At 40.5% G+C, this 21981-nt stretch overlaps 1 protein-coding gene across 1 annotated transcript in view; it reads left to right on the top strand.

The window, feature by feature from the left end:
• LOC106892740 (cytosolic phospholipase A2 epsilon-like) overlaps positions 1 to 13620 on the top strand; it is a 26352-nt gene extending 12732 nt beyond the window's left edge. The window contains exons 6-21 of the mRNA XM_014950157.1: positions 445 to 485; positions 918 to 960; positions 1609 to 1672; positions 2211 to 2377; positions 2524 to 2616; positions 2982 to 3019; positions 4307 to 4442; positions 5394 to 5530; positions 6958 to 7180; positions 7854 to 7968; positions 8981 to 9118; positions 9780 to 9887; positions 10299 to 10490; positions 11031 to 11197; positions 12068 to 12248; positions 13382 to 13620. Coding sequence (XP_014805643.1) covers positions 445 to 485; positions 918 to 960; positions 1609 to 1672; positions 2211 to 2377; positions 2524 to 2616; positions 2982 to 3019; positions 4307 to 4442; positions 5394 to 5530; positions 6958 to 7180; positions 7854 to 7968; positions 8981 to 9118; positions 9780 to 9887; positions 10299 to 10490; positions 11031 to 11197; positions 12068 to 12248; positions 13382 to 13620 — 2082 coding nt within the window. The remainder of the gene's footprint in view (positions 1 to 444; positions 486 to 917; positions 961 to 1608; positions 1673 to 2210; positions 2378 to 2523; positions 2617 to 2981; positions 3020 to 4306; positions 4443 to 5393; positions 5531 to 6957; positions 7181 to 7853; positions 7969 to 8980; positions 9119 to 9779; positions 9888 to 10298; positions 10491 to 11030; positions 11198 to 12067; positions 12249 to 13381) is intronic.
• The last annotated feature ends 8361 nt before the right edge of the window (positions 13621 to 21981 follow it).

The following is a 21981-nucleotide window of genomic DNA, read 5'->3' as shown; positions in this document are numbered from 1 at the left end:
TTTTTTTTTTTTTTTTTTTTTTTTTAATGTTTAGTCATTATACTCTGCAAATTCTTTTGCTTTAACCCAGACATACTCAGCACCTAGGTCCATTTATTCTCAAGTATGTTCTTCTACATCGTTCACCTGTTATACCTCCCTTCCTTGCCACTCATTGACCCATGTCTCATCCTCCTAATAAGTGACCTTCATCCCCTATTCCATGATACTTACTCTCTCCTTCCCCTCGGGAGGACAGTTGGCTTGTAAACAGTAGAGCTGTGAACAGTGAGCTGAAACGAAAGGGCTGCTGAAGAAGGCTCTGTCCATTTGCATCATGATACAGGGAGTGTGGGAATAGCAAAATCTTGCAAGGAGGGTTAGTCAAAATTTTCAGAGCTCTATCAAAGGAAAATATTTTATTTGTTCATTTTCCTTAAATGAAAAAATAAATCTTATTTTCAGAATCAAGAAGAACTAGAAGTGGAATTTCTGCTGGAAAACATGTGAGTAAAGCCTAAGTGTTACAGGATTTGTCATCAGAAAACTTTATATTTTTAAAGAGAGTGGTAATGTGACATTGGGGAAGTGGCTACATGTACGTGTGCTCAAATATTCTGTCTCAGCATCTTCCCTATGGTTGCTTTTCTCTCCTCAATCTGGTGAAATCCCAGCTTGAGCGACTGTCTCACTTACTATTTGTAGCTGAGGGTGTGTATTGATTTTGTGATTCAGCCTGAGGAGAGATGGTGCTGATCAGGGGAGGTAAGAAGAGAGGTAGTGTTCCTGTGACCTGGCAGTGAGCACAGAGGTGAAAGATAGAAGTGCTGATGGCACTTGGCAACGAGAAAAAACCGAGCTCAGAGAACTATTTGCATTTAAAAGATTATTGTTTATATACCCACTCTTAAATAAACCTTTTCCTTTTTGCTTTTCAGTCCAGGTGTATCTGAGAACATCATTACTAATGGCGTACTAGTGGTAATTCTTTTATTTTTTTATGCTTATGTCCTTATGGTAGGGCAGAACTGAAGGATGTGGTTGGAAGAACTATGCCTCTAGGCATAGCCTTTACTCTTTTTCAGATGAGACAGGGTGTGGTTGTAAAGTTTTGAATTTGGTCATGCTTGTAGTGTGTTCTGTGTTGGGAGAGGCTTGGACCAGTGCTGTGCCACAGTGCCAGTGAGCTGCTGACTGATGAAGTGGTGACAAACAAGAAAACTTGGGAAGGGAATGAATCCAGTGCCACTACAGAGTTTATTACTGAATGTCTACCTTGAAACCAAAGGCTTTTCACATCATGTCCAAAGTACTGTGTGATGCTCGTGTGTTATCCTTCAGCTCACTCTTCTGTAGGCAAAAGTTAAAGCACGGCCTAGATGGGAACAAAAATTCCTGATGTTGGGGATTGAATGGTATTTAAATGTGATGGGACAGATCCTCAGTTATCTTAGCTCCTTTGACCACAGTATTGCTTGCATGACTTATACAGGAGAATCAGCCTCTGTAATTTCTTCATATTCACAGGACATCATGGCCAAGCCTGGTGTCTCCACAAGACACCTAGGCCCTCAGTGAGGATCCTGAACTGTTTCTGTGACCAGTGATTTTGTTGCTTGTCTCTTCCAGTCTCGTGAAGTTTCCTGTTTGGAAGTAAATGTGAATGAAGCAAAAATGCAGAGCCCTTACACAAGTGAGGTTATTGATTTAAATAATTTGTCACTGCTTTTTGTTCTATAGGAGGTGCTTCATCTAGTTTTCACCTCTGTTTGTATCAGGGCTGCTTGGGGATTGAGGTGTTTCCTGAATTACCTGCTTGCTAATAGAATCCTCTGGAGGTGGTGTGACAGTGTAGCTTAAGGGAAACTGTGGAGGTGGCTGGGAGACTCAGAAACATCTCTGCAGTGTGATGGAACTGAAGATCCTGTGATGAGAACAGGAAGTAGAAGAGGGGAGACACAGCTATGAGGAGTGGAAAGGCTAGGGTGGAAACTCAGGGGACCATTCACTGGTCTAACACACGCTCCCTCTTGCTTGGTGGGGGAGAAGTTGCAATGGTGCACCAGCCTTTGGCTGCTTAGTCTGTCCCTTGTTCATATTGATTATGGGAGAGGAAAAACATTGTGGCCCAAATTAATGTTGTCTGCACAAAGGCTGAAACTTGGACTATTTCTATTTGTGATTTTTCAGGGCTAGTTAACATTTCTCTGTGATTTGCTGCTTCTTCTTAGGGAGAGATTTCACGTTCACAATGAAAGGATCCTATGAAGGAGCCCGGGATGTTTCCATAGGCCCTCACTGCAGACAGGGAAGCAGTGAAACTGCTGTGTTCCACTACGTCAAGCACAGTCAACCCAGACTGTACATCACACCACCCAAGGAGCGTTTCTTCTGTCATGTATGTTTTGCTTGTGGACAGTGGTAACAGCTAAACTAACTTTTGGGACAAGCATGATGAATTAACCTTTTTCTGGTAGATGCATACCTATGGCTTGTAAATATTTGTCGCCTTATAACAGTTTGTTTTTTCCCACTTTAATTTAGTGTGGCTCAGCTAGGAGGGAAATGGATGTAAGTAGTCCACTGGCTGTGCCTCTCCATTCTCTGGACTTGGGGAAGAAAGTGACAGTGATGAGAGTGAGTAACCTTTCACAGGGCTTGGAATTATTTCAACAAGTGTAAGCTATATCTATGTGATACCTGCTCTATTATTAATTTTGTTATTAGAATTGTCCTAGCTGAGCTATATGTATGCTCAGCTCTGCATACACTTTAAAGTATAACTAGTATTTAGGGAAAAGCAACATATCCAGAATTGCTGATTGCTTTGGAAGTATTTTAAAAGCAAGATACTAGTGATGTTTGTGTGCAGAAGGCCTGAGAAGACACCAAAGATTTATCATTAGACTATATATCTGAATAATTGCTAATACTGTAAAAATTGCCTTTGCAAACTTTCAATTCTATTTAGAATTAATGGTGTTTTCCTTCTTGATTCTCAGGGTGAATCTTATGAGGTGTCTGTGAAGGAGGAAGATGGGTAAATATTTTACACTTTTTGAATGATTACTTAAGCCATCTCCTATCCTTTCCTAGTATCATGATGAAAAGAAGTTGCAGCTTAAACTAGCTCCTTTCAAAACCAGGAATAAACATTGTAATTGGTTAAAGAAGACTAAAATATGAGGTAGTTTTGATAAAATGATACGTGCTTTTAAATTGGTTGGTAAGAGTTTAGCATAGAATAGGTGGCAGGTAGTCATGCAGTATAACCAGTCACGATGTTTTTCCCAATGTTGATGCTTCCTAATTTTGATACTTAATAATCCTTCTGTCTTGTAACCTCTATCTGTAATACATGCACATGTGAAACTCATTTCTAACATGTTTCTAGCACTGTTACACATCTACCAGTCCTCTGCAGGTCATTTTTCAATGGAACAAGTGGATAGTAATTAATTTATTGACTGGCTTGCAGTGATTTTCTGAAGGGCAACATTACCACCTACTGATTAGTTAGCTACATTGCAAGCACTAATTGCAGACAGATGATAAGAGGTTTTTCACTGAATATTAATTATAAGTCACAGAAGGGACAAAATAACCTTTTGGCTGAAAAAAACCTGAAACAGTAGCACTGTGAAAACAGAGAATCAATGATGCATATGGTGTTAAAAATCAGGGACAGATATGAAGGGTTACACTTAAGAGTTGTTTTCTGACTCAAGTATTTCCAGCACAAATTCTTAGAAGAGAGAAGCCTGACACGGTGTTAGGGTCACCTTGTCTAAAGCATTTTAATTTTAATTAACTGCTTTGGCCCTCTCCGCTCTTCAGGAAACACATACAAAGCAAGAGAACCTGAAGTAGTGTCCAAATTTTAGAGCTCAGTTGAAACAGCTTGAATTTAGTTATGTTCTTTGTTTTTCATTAGGAGTGAATTTGATTCATTTAACTTCCTTATGATTGTGTGAAATAGTTCAGGACATGATTCTGGTCTAAAATATCCACAGGGCCTGTGATATCCGTATACCTTCTTTCATTTCCATAGGGAAACCTTCATATGCGTGGAAATAGCCTTTCTTTAAGCTGGTTTATTGTTGTTGCTGGTTTTGCTTGATGTCTCAAGCAGTAGCTCTAGAAACGGCTTATAGGTAATGTTTAGTTATGTTCTTTGTTTTTCATTAGGAGAGAATTTTATTCATTTAACTTCCTTATGGTTGTGTGAAATAATTCAAGACATGATTCTGGTCTAAAATATCCATAGGGCCTGTGATATCTCTATACCATCTTACAGATAATGTCTTGTTCTGTTCTTGTGCTCTAGTTGCAAGAATTTAGATTTGCGTTTGGGGTTTGATCTATGCGCAGAGGAGCAGGATTTCATCTGTAAAAGGAAGAAGGTAGTTGCTGCTGCTCTGAAAAATCTTCTTCATCTAGATGAAGACCTGCAGGAGGATGAGGTATGTGGGACAACATCTTGGGAACTGTAAGTATTCTGTCCCGCTTTGAATGATGTGAATGAAATGTACTTGTATATAGGTCTTCCATGAACATCTTGGGAACTGAAAGTATTCTGTCCCGCTTTGAACGAAGTGAATATAATGTACTTGTATATAGATCTTCCACATCTTCTAGACTTAAATGTACAGGCCAGATTGTCACTTGGACCTAAGACCATACTCAAGAATTTTTGGCACAGAGTAGGAAAAAAGAGCTGCTCCTCTGACCTCACTTTTACTCAGGATTTTAAAATGTGTTTTGAGGGAAAGATGTCAGAAAACATTAAAAAACATACAGAAAAGACTCTTTATGAATCTGAAAATAGATTATGCCATACAAGAGCCATCCTTACAGCTTCTGAGTTACCAATCTTCTAGACTTAAATGTACAGGCCAGATTGTCACTTGGACCTAAGACCATACTCAAGAATTTTTGGCACAGAGTAGGAAAAAAGAGCTGCTTCTCTGACCTCAGTTTTACTCAGGATTTTAAAATGTGTTTTGAGGGAAAGATGTCAGAAAAAATCAAAAACCATAAGGAAAAGACTCTTTATGAATCTGAAAATAGATTATGCCATACAAGAGCCATCCTTACAGCTTCTGAGTTACCAAAGCATCACTGATCAGGAAGATGCTTTCAGCATACACCAAGTCCCACCAGAGTTTACACAGCTTAAACATGCACCTAAGCACAGACATGCATCACTGATCAGGAAGATGCTTTCAGCATGCACCAAGTCCCACCAGAATTTACACAGCTTAAACATACACCTAAGCGCAGACATGAAGAAGGTGAATTGGGTCCAAACCTACTTGAATCAGGGTGTTACTTACTTTTACTTTTCCTGCATGCCCATCACTTCTCTATTTCATCTAGTAATGAGCGACTCTGTGCCTTTGTGTGTTGAGCAGGTGCCAGTGGTGGCAGTCATGACCACAGCAGGGGGAGTGCGGTCCATGTCGGCTATGTTTGGCAGTCTGCTGGGTCTCCAGGAGTCTGGTGTTTTGGACTGTGTCTCGTACATCAGTGGTTTGTCTGCCACAACATGGTAAGGATCATCAGGCTTGTGCTTGTTGTTTGTGTTAGCAGAGTGACAACCTGGTGAAGCATATTGTCTTGCTGACGAATTTTACTCAGCGTGATGCTGGGACTCCTGATGCTTGGCTTCCTTTTAGTGCTAACCCATTTCATGGGACCGCTCAGTGCTGTAGCCCTTATCTCCTTTAGCTACAAGAGAAATAGTGTGAGAACTACTGTATTTCTGTAATACAGAAAGTCCTTTTGTGTGTCTCTGGGGTTATCTAGCTGCATGTAACACTTCAGCAATCCTCTGGTAAGATTTGTCTGGCCTTCTTAACTGTCTGATCAGTTAAGAAGGCTGGATATCCACAAGTCCATGGGTCTGGATGGGATACACCCAAGAGTGCTGAGGGAACTGGCAGAAGTCATTGCAGGACCACTCTCCATCATCTTTGAGAGGTCCTGGAGAACAGGTGAGGTGCCCGAGGACTGGAGAAAAGCCAATGTCATCCCAGTCTTCAGAAAGGGCAAGAAGGAAGACCTGAGAAATTACAGACTGGTCAGCCTCACATCCATCCCTGGAAAAGTCATGGAATGGCTCATCCTGGGTGCCATCTCAGAGCATGGAGGAAAAGAAAGCTATCAGAAGTAGTCAACATGGATTTACCAAGGGGAAGTCAAGTCAGACTAACTTGATAGCTTTCTATGATGGCATGACTGGTTGGATAGATGAGAAGAGGGTGGCAGGTCCCTTCCAACCCCATATGATTCTATGAATTCTTAAGCGGTTCTGAAAAAGAGGATTGGAAAGAAAAGCCCTGAGAAACACAGAGTATCGTGCCCACAATGTTGACTGCCTTGCACAACTTGCAGGGGTCTAGGGCTTTAAAATGTTCTGCTTCTGGAGAGCCGCTCTAAAAAGATACAGGAGAAAAAATGGTGTGGGGATGAGAAGGGGTGACTGGAATCCAACCGAACTCTGGGAGCTGAGGTCTCAAGCAGCCTGGCCCTGTGTGTGCCATGTTTGAGGTGGACCCACATGCTGCGTGCCCAAGGAGGGGAGCTCTTGCACTTCTCCAGGGCAGTGCTTGCTGCTAAACTCCTGCTGAACGTTTCACTGGGAGTCTGAAACAGCTCAGGGAACTGGCCTCAGACAGAAGCTGTGGCTTGAACCTGGACAATCAAAGGGCAATTCTAGTAAAAGCTTCAGTTAAGTTATGGGCGTTGTTTTATTACTCTTTTGATTCTGAGAAGAAACAAGCTAGGATGATTTTGAATGTATCCCTGCAGCAAAAATATCATTGTATAATCTAAATTCTGCCTGAGCTTTAAGCTGCAATTCCAAGGTAAAAGCTGGAGGCTGAGAGCCTTGTGTACCTTGAAATAAAATGCTTATGGTGGTATAAGCCCATGAATGTACCCAGTGATGAACCACGGTATGTTTCTTTTTACTAGGACCATGGCAAAGTTATATGAAGATACAAATTGGTCACAGAAGGATCTCAGAGAGCCAATTGGTGATATCAGAAAGCATGTCATCAAGAGCAAGCTGCACTGTTTCTCATTGGATCATATGAAATACTATGAAAAGGAGCTTTGTGAAAGAAAGCAAGAGGGGCACAAGCTGTCCTTTACAGATTTATGGGGACTCTTCATTGACTGTATGCTACATGATCAGGTATTATATATCCATCCCTTATTCCAGAGAATTTCAAACCTTTCATGTCTAAAGTTCTGGATTCAGCTATAGGAAAGTCTCTAAAAACTTCTGAGGGATCTTTCTTGGGCTTTTTAGAAGAAAAAATAATACAGCTGAAAAAATAAGCAACTTAGGGAAATGTCTGAGCATCTAAACAGTCAAAGTGTTAATGAAACTGATTTTCCATCTTTAATTTCAGATCAAATGAGCATGCTAGTAACATACAGAGGAGAGGTGGCTCTGACAGAGCTAAGTCCAGGCATAGCAATATATAGCCATACCAGCAAACAGAGCTGTATTCAGTGAAATAGACCCTGGTTGACTTTCATCTGCAGCACTTCCAAGGTAGCTCAGTATCTTTGTCTTTCCTTAAAGCAAGTCATATCCTAGTGACTGTGCAGACAAGTTTGTCACATTTTCACTCTGTGCCCCATTCCAAAATCCCTGGAAGCATCAGTGATAATGCTTTGGTGAAGGTTGATGACAGGTGACACATGAAAACATTTCTGTGGGCAAAGAACTGAAGTACTCAGAACAAAATCTGCTGAGGTTTAGAAGAGGTTTCATTGGTACTTATCTACCAGCTTAAATTCCGCATTAAATCCATGCATCATATTCATCTTTTACAATGACTCCTGTTTTTTCTAAACAGGAAAGTACTCACAAGCTCTCTGACCAGCAACTGGCAGTAAATCAGGGGCAGAATCCATTGCCCATATACCTGTCCCTCAACGTCAAGAATGACTTTAGCACTCTGGATTTTAAAGGTAATGATTACTATATGCTCTTCTGTAAATCTAAGGAGTTTCCCTTTAATGCTGGGTGAATGCCAAAAGCTTTTATAGTAAGTGCAAGCTAATAAATCTTTTGAATAATTTCTTTTCCCCCTGTCTTCACGTCTGGGTTTTGACTTGGATTAAAAACGTGCATCCTAATACTATGTGAGGGAGATACCTGTGTGAAGACACTGCCCTGTGGGGGGCAGAGATGCCTTGTGCTTGCAGCCTTGAGAGTCACCACTGCTGCTCTTTCTCTCTCTGGTCCCCAGCTAGTCCTCACAGCCCCTTTCAGTTGTTGGTGTTCCTCCCTAACCAGCAGTAGTCCAAGAGAGCTGTGAAGAGCTGGGGGAGAAGGGGAAGGAAGGGAGGACAAGGGAAGATGTGGAGGGGGATGATAGGGGAAGGCAGCTGCCAGCAGCCAGAGAGGGATCTGAGGAGGAGCTGCCCCCTGTGCTCTCATCAGTGTTGCTGATCTCTCACTCCTTCCATGGTATGTTCTGGCCCAAATAAAGCAGGAGGTCCTGCAACTGAACCTGGTCATCTGCTTCTATGCACAATCTGCAGTCCCAGTGCGTTCAGCCAAGGTTTGGGTGGGTTATGGTCAGAGTTTCACGAGGCAGATATTATCAGAGTCTTAAGAACAAATGGTAGCTGGTGTTGTTGCTGACTTAAAAGAACTAAAAGTGCCACATCTTGAGCTGGGCCTTAGCAATCAATGGACTTTTAGACCTGATTTTTGCTTCCTGGTACAGAAATGGACCTGAACCCCAAGCTGAATGGATTTTCACAGTGTCAGTGGAGGAAATATATTTAGCTTTTGCTTTCACTGGTCTAACATACAATACAAACCTGTCTGTTTCAAAACATGGTGGTTTGGACTGTCTGTCACCAACATGCTGAAGCTACAGGCCTTATTCTTCCAGCTTTTGATTCTCTAAGCTGTTATTTTCACATGTGTTCAGGTGACTGCAATAAGTCCTTCTTGATGCCTTGTTTGCAGAGTGGGTGGAGTTCACACCTTATGAGGTGGGTTTCCTGAAATATGGAGCCTTTGTTCGTTCAGAGGATTTTGGGAGTGAGTTCTTCATGGGTCACCTGATGAAGAAGATTCCAGAGTCCCGCATCTGCTTCTTGGAAGGTGATTCGTTATTCAGAAAAACATATGCTTTGTCACCACATAATTGGTGAAACAGAGTTGGCATTCAATGACTACTGGTCTGCGAGCAGCAATACTAGTGCACCAGATAATGTATCTGATGTAATTTAAATCTCAAATGAACCAGCTAAAAGTGACAGAAGAGGAAGAAAATTCTTGATACAGATGCAATTAATTTGCTGAACTACTTAGGTTAGACCAAAACAGAGCATACACATTAAACTGATATTTTGAAGTATTTAAAATCACAGTTTGACTCTTATAAACCAGCCAAGTTTCTAAAATGGTATACATACATTATGTGGAATGGCATGGAATTTGGTATTCATACTAAAATTCATAATTCTTATAAACCAGCCAAGTTTCTAAAATGGTGTAGTCATAAGCCATACATTATGTGGAATGGCATGGAATACTAAAATTCATAAATTCATAAAATTCATAACATTTCATAACTAAACCAGTGCTAATTTAAACAACCACAGAGACTGAATCCAAGTAGGTAGCTATGGCTGTGTTCTAAAAATTCAAATTAGTACTAACTATGGCTCTTTTTATTTTATTGGTAGCTATGGCTGTGTTCTAAAAATTCAAAGTAGTACTAAGTATGGCTCTTTTTATTTCTTTTTTTTAAACTTTCAAGGCACATGGAGTAATATATTTTCCCAGAATTTTATGGATGCTGTCTACCTCTCGGGTCATTCCGAGGACTTTTGGCACAGATGGACCCGAGGCACTGAGCGTAACATTGGTTAGTTATTTGGATTACTTTTCACTTGCATCTGCATTGTCTTCACACCTTTCTGAAATATGAAGCCTGACATTTGGTAAAGGGTTTGTTTTTGTGTCCTGTTTTTGGGTTAGGTGACACCAAGCCTTTGGGAATGAAGGGAAAACAGGAAAAAACATTGTGCTGCTCACTGTGCAACGTCCATGGGGAGTTTTGTTAGTCACAAGAGGGTTGCCATGAGTCCTTGGGGAGGGAACAACAAGGTGATGCTGTGGCGCTGAAACCCACCTCTGCCCAAATCTGTCTGCAGTTGATCACAGATGGGGCCATGGTGGTTTGGCTGCCCAGCCCTTCTTTCTTTGTTATTCTTTGTATCAGAGAAACACTTTAAACAAATTGCAGACATAGACTCTTTTCTCATTCTTCCTACAGAGGAACACCCTGCTCTGCCCAGGAAGCCTCATGAACAGCCAACTTGCTTATCCATTCCCAAAGGTTACCTTTCCAGTACTCTTCGAGAAATGATGACCGGACGGCCAGTGGTTTCAACTTACCATAATTTCCTCAAGGGCTTGCAGCTACATAACAAGTATTTAGAGAATGAGAGATTTTGCATGTGGAAAGGTAACAGCAAATTGTTTTAGATATATCTTTGAAGGTGATTTGAGTGCTGATACTTGCTAAGGACGAATACTGGATAAGTTTTAGCATAAAGGCAAATTTTGATTAATATGATTTGATTAGTAGGTTTGTAGAATTTGTTTTGCTGTCCCAGATGACTTACTGCTGATCTTGTTTCTGTCTTGGAAAAGCCACAGCAGGCTTGCATGAATTCTGTTCTTCCTAGGAAAAGCCTAGGAAAGGAAAAGAATGACTTGCAGCTTCCACTGAAGCTAGGTAGCCACAAATTTACACTAGTTGAAAAAGCAGCTTGATATATCACTTTGGATGAAGCTGAGTACCAGAACTGCTCCGTCTTACTGATCTCAGAGTTGAGCTATAGATGCTAAAATTGTGTCAAAGACAAATAATTAACTGGGCTTTGTGTCAAAGACAAATATTGGAGTGGGCTGCCTTTTCTTTCTTTCCTTATTATGCTGATTGGGGAAAAACTGGACTTAGTCCTGCGGTAATTAATTGGTAATATAAGTTTTTGACTTGCAGACACAGTGCTGGATTCTTCTCCCAACCAGATGAATGAAATGGGTGATTACCTGAAGCTGGTAGATACAGCTTTCTTCATCAACACCAGCTGCCCGCCCATTCTGAGGCCAGAGAGGAAAGTGGATGTCATTCTGCATTTAAATTACAGCGGAGGATCACAGACTCTGGTGATGTTTTGAAGTAGTGATTCTTTATCTGTATGACTCCGGCAGCTGACTTACCGTATTTCTTTTTTTCTTTTAGTTTTTCTTTTTTCTTTTTCTTTTTTTTCTAAAAATAGGCTTGTTTTTATTAAGTTAAATGATCATATCAGTGACCATAAAGTCACTGTCTTTATTGGGGCTATTTTCAGTAGCTTTCTGGGACACAGTCATGAAAACAGACAGATAGAAGATTACCTCTTCTGTGTATCTGCAGATTTGTTCCACAAAAGTTCATTAAATAACTTTTACAATGTGATTAGTTAATACATAATTTTGCTATTTTTGAATGAAAATTTTGAGGTTTTCTTTCATGTTTGACTCTTGGTATTTGCATAAGTTTCAGTCAGGTTTTTGTTTTGCTGTGTTTGAAGAGACATTGAGGGGCATATATGATTGAAAGGAATGTAATTTATTTGTCAGAGGACATGAAGACATTGATTGTTAGATGCACTGAATGCCAACAGTTTAACAGGAAGGTTGGACTTAGATGATCTCCAGAGGTCCATTCCAACCCCTACAATTCTGTGATTCTGTGGACTTGTGATCTGAGATACCATGTGTAATCAAAATTTCCTGATCCAAATCCTCTACTGTGCCCACTAAATCACAAAAATGATCAGAATTTCTTAACATTTCAGAAAACGGTAATCTTGCTTTAAAAATGTACAGCGTTAGCAAATGAATCAAATTTCTGTTACCCAGGATATATTAAAATCAAGAGGATATGCTTGTTCCAGTGCATAGTTAGCCTTATTTGTAAATACGTAAATCAATTACAGATTGCCTAGGGCAGCAAAATATCAGTTGTTCCAACTCTCCTCTTTGTTGAATCAGCCGCTGGACCTATTCTCAGAGTACTGTTTGGAGCATGGGATCCCGTTCCCCGGCACAGACCTGAGCCAGGAAGACCGGGAACACCTGAAGGAGTGCTACGTGTTTAAGGACAACTTAGAGGCACCAATCGTGGCCTATTTCCCACTGGTGTGTGATACCTTCCAAAAATACAAGGCACCGAGTAAGTTAAGATCATTTTTTGAGGTTGTTGAATCCAGTTTATATATTGAATTTGCTCCTCTTCTAAAACAAGAGACTGGCAGGCTTCCCAGTTGGCTAAGTGATCGTATTCCCAGTCCTGGTGTGGTGGGTATAGTATTGGCCAACTAATCTGGGACTGAACTGAAGAGTTTCAGAATTAAAAGCACGAGCAGCTGTAGCTTGAGGCAAAGCCCCTTATCTGGCATCTGGGAGTTTGTCTTCCTTTGATAATAAAGGAGGGGAGGCAGCTACTAAGTTATATCCACTGGTAGCTAACAATGTCTCTTAAGTCTTGTAATGAGGTTCTACATTTACTTTGTTAACAAAGCTAGAATCCTCTTGTTACTTTGAGAAGTGAAAGTGCGGAAGTTATAATGAAGCAAAGGATTTGCCAGGATAACAAGCTGCTTTGATATCTATCATTTTTGAAAAGTTGCCCGATTATTTTCTTTAGTTCCGCAGTAAAATAAACGGTGAATTTTTGTTGTTGTTGTTGTTTCACCTGAAAAACTACTTGGCAGATTCAGTTTCAGTTTACAAATACTTGTGCAAGTATCAACTTCAATCTTCTTATTGCTAATTTAGTATGATCTAGGGGATTTTCCCCAAAAACTGAACAAAAATCTATGTCCCAGCTTATTGAAAAAGACCTCATGTAGGCCATCATCTTATTTGTCCTGGTGCATGTGCTTAAAATCTCAGCCACCTGAGAGGGAGAATTTCCAACCCAGGAGCTTCTTGGTGTCATTTTCTACCAGCTGGTAGATAAGGAGTTGTCATCTCAGTACCCAATGGAAAACCTAAAAATACAAAATTCCAAATCTGCAAAAGTGAAATGTTCTGATGGAAAACTTGCATTTAGAGAGGAAAGTGTTTTGCATGGAAAATTGTTCTGCCAGTCAATTCTGGATCAGTTCTGGCTGTCATTGAGCAGTGAAGTGGTAGATTTTATTAATGCAGCAGATGTAGTGTCTATGCACCAGTTAAATCTTGAACCGTTTTCCAGGGAGAATTCAGTTTCTGGTGGCTGTTACTGTGTTTTTGGCATTGTCTGGTCGGTGTCTTTCACCTCAGTAATATTGCTGTGTTGAACTTTGCTACTTTCTTATTCAGACGTGGAACGCAGTCCCACGGAGATGGAACAAGGAAGAGTAGATGTGTCCAACTGTGTTGCTCCCTATGGCACTGGCCTGCTTACATACACTGAGGAGAATTTCAACAAGTTGCTGAACCTGTGCAGCTACAACATCCTGAATAATAAACATTTAATTCTTCAGGCTTTGCGAACTGCAGTGGAACGAAAGAAGCGAGTTAAGAACTGTTCGTCACCTCAGTCGTGTAAACTCTCTTAAAGTGTATTTTGACAAATCTCATCAGAAGGACATATACAAATGTTTTAGTAATGGACTAGTAAATATTCAGGGAACATGAATGCATACAGAATGAACATCCATATTAGCTTGTTGAAAAAGGAAATTATGTATTTTATTCAGTACTATGTGTGAGGACTAATGCTGGTTCTGGCAGTGAAGTAATTAGCAAATCAGGATTACTTTTAAAAATTGTATTCACTGTTTTAGGGAATAGAAAGGCCCTTGTAGAGCTAAAGGATATATATTTTGGATATATAGCCATATAAGAATGAGATTTCAACTTCACAAATGTCTGTGCTGGATTTGGAGGCAAATCTTGGTGGTATGTGGTCTTTGAACCAGAAAACAAAGCAAAGATCAAGCAAAGCCTTGCCTCTTTCACAGATCTCTGTGACAGTAAGGAGCAAACCAGATACAAAAATATTTGCACCAGGAAAAGAAAGGCTGAAGAAGAATGGAACTGCACATGATGTCTTCTGTTTTCTCAGTATCCATCTGCTGGGCAGAAGTCTAACCTTCAGTGAATTTACCTGAGTGGCTGCTTGTTGCACTGAGTCTTCATTTTTGATGGACTACCCCAAAGTGATCAAGACGCAACAACGTGATTTTTTTCTGCCAACTGTCTGATAAAAGTCATCTGACTGCATCCATTTTTGCTGAACTTCTCTGAACTACTGCCTACCAAGTAGATTTTGAAGCTGAGGCTAGTGATTAAGTTTTCAAATCCTACACTTAGTGGGTTTGGAAAAACAGTTTTAACAGCCTGGCCTTTGGCCATAACCATGTCTTCTTTATTAATCTGTTGCGAGCTCACAGATATTCGTGATAGCAACAAAATTTGCAATACCAACTCCTTTGACTTCTGCAATGGAATAATGGTCAGTGTGTTGCTGCTGCTACAGTTTTATTCCCGCTGCCATGTGAAACACAGACAGGGTAATGTTCACAGCACTTTCATTCTTATTTTAGATAAATGCTTATTTAAGAAAATATATTTAACTGGTCATTCTTAGATCTTATTTTCTCTTGTATATATCAATATACATACAGTGTAATAGCTACCATTCAAATACTAAGTACGCATGCATAATCTTATTAAAAATAAGAGTCTTATAAATGCAGTCATTGAAGTATGATTTTTTTTTTTTAATTAAGTTTTATGGATTTGGTTTGAGTGAGTTGATCTGGGGAAAAAAATGCTTATTGCTCCTGATACTGAGAAATCAAATATTGAGGGAACAAAGGCGTCCATGAGCTTTGCTAATGACCTTTGAGGAAGGATGAAAGGAAAGCTGCCACTTCAACAGTGGAAGATGAAAAATGGAAGGAAACTGCTTTTAAGCATGCAGATGACTGGGATGATAACAAGAGGTTTATAAGTCCAAATACTGGTATTTGCAAACATCAGGTTATTTATTCAGAAACAGAGAGTGCAGCATTTGGTTGGCACTGTATATGCGTCTATGTTTTCATCAGTCTTTTCTGTTTCCTACTGCATTTATGGATTACACCGGTGTGAGTATTAAAAAAAAAATAAATAGGAAGTGCATCCATCTGTATGCCTGCAGCATGCCCTAATGCTCCTGTCAAGCTTTGCTGCAATATGAATCAAACCAGTAATCCTCCCTTCAAAAGAGGAAACTGTTGGCAGTAACCTTTGCATCTCCTTTTCACGGATCTAAGGTAGTCAAGTCCAGCAACTCTTTCTTTTATTTTTTCTCAGTTACTGATAAGTCTTGCTTTTTCAACTCTGCCTTCTTAACCAGAAAGTCAGTTTTTCACCTGTTTTTCTTGCCCTTGGTTAGGATAAATTGATGTAATGTTTCACCAGTAAGACAGCAATAGTTTTCTGTGAGCAAAGAAGAAAAAGATGTCACTCTGACAGCTCAGTGGTGTTCACAAGTTTATTTTTAAACAATAATCATAGCATCATAGGATAGTTTTGGTTGGAAGGGACCTTTAAAGGTCATTTAGTCCAACCTCCCCTGCAGGGACATCTTCAACTAGGTCAGACTGCTCAGAGCTCTGTCTAACCTGACCTTGAATGTTTTCGGAGATGGTCCATCTACCACCTCTCTGGGCAACCTGTTCCAGTGCCGCATCATCCTCACTGTAAAAAATTTCTTCTGTGTTGATACTGGAGGTTGCACCAACCCAAGAGCACAACCCTGAACCTGGCTTTGTTGAATTTCATGAGGTTCACACAGGCCCACTTTTCCAGCCTGTCCAGGTCCCTCTGGATGGCATCCCATCCCTTGGGCATGTCCACCACATCACTCAGCTTGGTGTTTTCTTCAAACATGCTGAGGGTACACTCAATTCCACTGTCTATGTCTTAGATGAAGATATTAAACAGTACTGGTCCCAGTATGGACCCCTGAGGGACACTGCTTGTGACCTATCTCCATCTGGATGTTGAGCCATTGACCTCTACCCTCTGAATGCAGCCATCCAACCGATTCCTCATCCAGCAGTCTACCCATCAAATCCATACCTCTACAATTTAGAGAGAAGGATGTTGTGGGGGTCTGTGTCAAAAGCCTTACAGAAGTCCAGATAGACAACATCCGTAGCTCTTCCCTTGTCCACTGATGTAGTCACTCCATCATAGAAGGCCACTGCGTTGGTCAGTCAAGACTTGTCTCCTTGGTGAACCCATGCTGGCTGTCTTGATTCCCCTTCCAGTCCTCCATGTATAATGAAATGGGGTTTTAAAAAATTGATGAAATTTTTTTGCTAAGTATCTTTTAAGTGTTTTAAAGATTTTCAAGATTTACTTTTACAGTTCCAGGAACATATAACAGATGCAGTGCAGTTTGTGCTGGTGTATTCCATGGACTGGTTTTTGGTGGTTGCAACACCTGGCACTGGGCCTTCAGCTTTACTCACCCAAGGTGTGGTGATGATGTGTGTTTTTGGCAGGGGATCCAGAAAATTAGGGTGGCTTAGAATGAGCTGAGGAAAGGGAGTCCATTTTAAGAAATCTGGGCCTGTTGAGCAACTCAGTGAGAAATCTTGGACTCCCCAAACTGTCTAGCTTGATATTTTGACTTGAAGTTAAACTCAGATTGGTGTTTGAGTTGGGACCTAGCTCCAAGAATCTAACACTGAACAAAGTTAACACTTTTCCTGGGCTTGCCAAGCCCAGTGGTCCTATGTTGGTGGTTTACAATGGACACATTTGCTTTCTTGTCTGGGGAAGGAAAGGCTTATTTTCCTGTCCTATTAAAACCTTCACTTGAAGCAAGACCTGTGATGTGATGGCGAAAGGCAATGTAACAGGAGAGGGGAAGGGGTGTTTGAGTGCCTTGCCAGCTATTAATCAAAAATAGCAAAGGAGAGATGTTCAGTGTTACTAGTGCTATTTTTTATGGAAGGAGCTGAGGCTCAGTGATTTTGAAGTGATTCAGCATTAGAATAATTGTTCTATTTAAGGTCCAGGTAGGTCAACAACAATTCTTTTTTATGAAAACACCCACTTGTGACCTGTCATACAAACTCTCATAAGTGTAATCGCATGATCCTGTAACAAATTAGCTGTGAATCTTTATAGTTAGGACTCAAACATCTCTCAGACTGACTGTAGATGAAGTTACCCCCTTAATTAGCTGGTGACATGGGTGACTTCCTGATATTCTGAGAACTGGTTCAGATTAAAATTGACTCTATATTTCCCTGTAAAGGTCTTAGGCTATGTGTCTTGCCACATTTATGCCAAAAGAATTACTGGCTAATTAGCTGACACAAGCTGGTGCTGGTATTCCCCACGCCTGTGGTCTCATGGGATTAGGGAAGAGAAAAAGCTGCTTGAACAGTGTCTGAAGTGTTGAATGAACCCAGAAAGGTCAGGTGAATTCAGAGCGTTTCCGCAAAGGTAAAGCGAGATGCTGCTGGATGCTCACATCTACAGAGCACAGGGAGAGGCAAGAGATACAGGTTGTGCTCTACTGCTTTTTGAGACAAAGATTGGATTTGAAATTCTGTTGCAACAAAACAGAAGGCAGGATTGCATATGTTGGGAACAGCTGGGCCAATACTTTACTGATGATTTTTGGATGGCTTAACTGCCTGATTGCTTTGGGTGCGTGAGTAGGAGGAGCGAGATTTCATCTCTCCAAAACATATTAAAGGCGTGTGGAATCATTTTAATCAAGTTTCTCAATAGCTTTTTGAAGGTGGAAGTCCTTCTTCATGTATGTCATAATCCAAATAGTGCCTGAAGAAAAATATAATCCTTCCTGCCCCGATCAGCGAGTGTGATCTCTCCAGTGGCTGATTTTGCACCTTTCATTCTCAGGAATTTAAATTCAGATTCAGATTGAAGGGCTCTCCTGCTTACAAATAGATGATACAAGCATCCAGACTGTAACCCTGTAACCTTTTCCAAGAATGCTTTATTGGGAAGTCCTTTTTTTCATCTTATATGATTTTTCTTTTTTTTTGGCCCATATGTGATACAAATCATCAAGGATATTGTAGAGTATTGAAGGACAGGTGTATTAACGGTGTTGTATGTACAAGGATTAAAATCAAATACCAACATATTAACATGGAAGTTATATATATTTTTTTCTTTTATGCTAGACAGTTGTTTTAAATTAGTTGCAGGCCAGAAAGTATCTAAGAAAAGCTGAATTTTTCGAAGACTGAAATCTGGTACCATAAGGAAGGAAGTGCCGCTCTTCATCCGTGGTAAATCTTCTTGTGTGCAAAGATTATTGAGCTTAGGTCCATTGTGTAACTGGAATGTTTGACTTGGATTACTTGCTCTGTTGTTTGATCAGGAGGATGAGGTCTGTGTAGGTTTTGCAGCTTATGGAATCATTACCAAAAAAAAAAAAAAAGGAAAAGAAAAAGGGAAACAAGTAGGCTAGAACCAGGGGAAATCACCAACTAAGACCTGACACTGTATTTGTTTATTTGTTAGCTTGCTTTATTTGTTAATTCTGAGTGTTTCTTTTCTAATAAGACATTTGAATATTGTTTTGTAACACCTTTAGCATGTTTTTGGATATTTACCCTTCTTGTTATGTTCAAGGTATTTAAATGATGACTGAGTCTTATTGTCATCCCAAAGGTGATACTTTCCTCTTGCAATAGTATGGAATCTCCCTTTAGTCATATTTCTGTAGTCTTGGATTTTCAGGTGACAAGGTGATATATAAGGTAATTGTGGGACACTAGATGCAGCTGTTATTGCTACCAGCAATCTATTGCACTTAGATATACAGTTATCTGAATATCACGTTGGGAAAACTTGTGCTTGCAACACAGTAGTTTAGATGGATTTTGACTGCCTCAGATCATCAAGATGTTTATATTTGATCTGCTTTGCCTTCACTAAGGCACAGATACAGAATCATGTGTATGTAAGTGCACACTGCAAATTAGATGGAGAGCAGAGGAAAATTATATCTTCCTTTTTACTTTCCTTGTTATTGCTCAGAGCTTTAAAGAGACGACTTTGTGTGTTCCCTCATCAGTGACACAGTCTCTCTAGTCTTTAAAAAGCAAAGTAAGAGTGTAAGCAGCATGTATATGAAGATCACTTCTGATTTCAAGTTATTTACTGTGGAAATGTGACTGCTAACAAGGGCCAATATATGGCTCTTTAGACTTTGGGTAACTTCACTCATGGATTTACTCACGGGGTGCTTGATGGTTGTCTTAAAATTCTCCTAGAATTTTGGAAAAACTAAGGAAAAATGCAAGACACCCGACATGATACTTAACTTTTGAAGTAGTAATCTCTGTGAAATCATAATAGTAGGGACACATTTTTACTTCTAAAATGCCAGTAGGACAAACTACAAAATCATGATTTATTTTGAAGCAGATTGTGTAGTCCTTATAGACACCAGTGAATAAGCCATCAACAGTTAAAATTTTCTGAGTGATGACAAGGACTTACTGTAACAGGTGTTACAAGCATTCAGAATTTAGGTCTATTATGAACTTATTGCATGAATGAAAAACTCTTGAGATCATAATTTTTGACTTAAACAAAGCTTTATAAGATACTATATTCCAAAGCTGCCTTGTGTTGCTTGGACAAGCAGTGGTTAAGGGAAGATGTCAGCTACAAAAGTTGGTAGTCGTCATGAGCAGGGGAGGAAGAGTTATTTAGGAACATGGTTTGGGGATGGCAATGACAACACTCTTGAGAAAGGGAAAACATAATCTGAACGTCAGGGAACCATTAAGCAGGCAAGGTGCACTGACTCTGGAATAATGTTCTAAATTGTGAAGTGGTATCTCATTTATAGATCTTATAAGTGATGTGTGTAAGAAAATGTAATGTCAGGGAGTCTTCTATTGGCTGTGAAACAGCTGGGGTGGTATAAATGTATATAGTTATATATATCTGCTGGGACAACTCAGGGAAGTTGAGCTGGACAACCTACCCTATTCCATTTGATACAGGATGTTTTACGGACATTTTTAATGAAAGCAGAGTCACACTTAAAATTCTAATACTGGAATTTTTCCAGAGAAGCATTCTTCTTTCAAAAGCTGGAAAGAATAGATTTATGAGAACACAAGTGATTCTCAGCTCCACCTAAATTTGCTCCAAATTGCAAAGCATTAAAGACAGAAGTCAACTGAGATATTTTGTCTGTGGGTTAGAGATGCTCGTGTCCATTGGAAGTATCTTTTTGTCATTCTTTCAAGGAGCATTTCAGGTGCTGCAAGTTCATATATATGGGCCATTTTCCTTTGGTTCTGTACCTATCAAGAAGGCTGTGCAAAACTGTGACTAGGAGCGAGCAGAAGGCTGTTAAGTGCTTTACATGGAAAACACCAGGTAGTACCACTGCACATTTTGGATAAGACCTTCTGACCACCAGTCATCCCGTGTGCATCACACAGACATCAACACAGAAGGAAGTGACTTGCATGTAAAAAGAGGATTTAACTCTAGCAGTGTTCCTTGGATAATACCTCTCTTCCTCTGTGCGGAATTGCTTCAATACTGGCCTCCGTGGCACAGGGGAACGCATTTATGTTGCATCTGCTGCAGTTTGCAAAGTTATTTTCTTTACCTGCATGAAGTGAATTATTCATCAGTATGTATGAGATGGACTTCAAAATAATCACTTGGATCTTGTGGTGCGAAAGTGAGTGCTAACCACCTCCTGGCATTGAGCAGAGAGGCCGGAAAGAGCGTGGCAGAGCCAGAGCCTGGTCTTGCGTGCTCCAAAATCTACCAGCCTGCACATACATGCTAATTGAGGACTACTGTGATGCCCTGCTCCTACAGGCGGTGAGTCATTGCGCACCAGAGTGAAGAGGAATCAGGGAGGGTTTTGTGCCCCGGTGTTTCCTGCTGTGAGAGCGGGCACACACAGGATCCCTTTGAAGTGAGCTCTGCGGATGGGTGAACTGCTGCACTTCTTGGGACACAACCCTCTCTTCTGCCTCACCCTTCCACCCCCAAGTTTCACCTACTGCTTATAGCTCCTCCCTCCCCTCTCTTTACATTTAAAATCAAACTGGAAGTTTTCTGGACGTGGATTCACTTATTTTTACTAGATATATGCTAAATATCCAGGCAAAGAATACTGAGCAAGTGGAGCACAGAGATGCCCAAAGTGACTTCAGGGGCACCTGGGTCCTACAATCACTTAGTTGTGACACTACAAGGGGATCACTTACCTGCTGAACAATGTGCTGCTAGAGGAAGATTGCTACAGCTGTTTGAGTTCATGGTTTGGAAAGAAGCTGTTCAGATCTCTCTCCACTACCCTGCAGTATGATGGTGGCAGTGTAGAGATGGATACTCTCAGAGCTGTGATTTAATTAGTTCCAAGCGCTTTGCTTGGGGTTAGAGTTTGTTGTGTAACTGCGAAATTTTTTATTAGCAGCAGTACTTTCAAGAAACCAACCCCTGGGCAGAAAGGGGCTTCAGTGTCCCCCCCAAACATCACAGTAAGTAAAGGGGCTTCAGTGTCCCCCCCAAACATCATAGTAAGTAAACTGTTCAGATCTCTCTCCACTACCCTGCAGTATGATGGTGGCAGTGTAGAGATGGATACTCTCAGAGCTGTGATTTAATTAGTTCCAAGCGCTTTGCTTGGGGTTAGAGTTTGTTGTGTAACTGCGAAATTTTTTATTAGCAGCAGTACTTTCAAGAAACCAACCCCTGGGCAGAAAGGGGCTTCAGTGTCCCCCCCAAACATCACAGTAAGTAAAAAAAAGAAATAGCTCTTTGTTCTGCTGACTCAGTTGAGGTGCTTTAATAGGCTGCAGGAAGGAGGGAGGGGATTGCCTAATGACTGGCAATAATAAAGGGGTGGGGCGGGAGAGCCTTGCCATAAAATCCCTATTCCTCCACCCCTA

Source organism: Calidris pugnax, unplaced genomic scaffold, assembly GCF_001431845.1.
Source record: "Calidris pugnax isolate Ruff unplaced genomic scaffold, ASM143184v1 scaffold68, whole genome shotgun sequence".
NCBI lineage: Eukaryota > Metazoa > Chordata > Aves > Charadriiformes > Scolopacidae > Calidris > Calidris pugnax.
The sequence above is the reverse complement of the archived record's forward strand: the minus strand, read 5'-3'. Positions and strand labels throughout refer to the sequence as shown.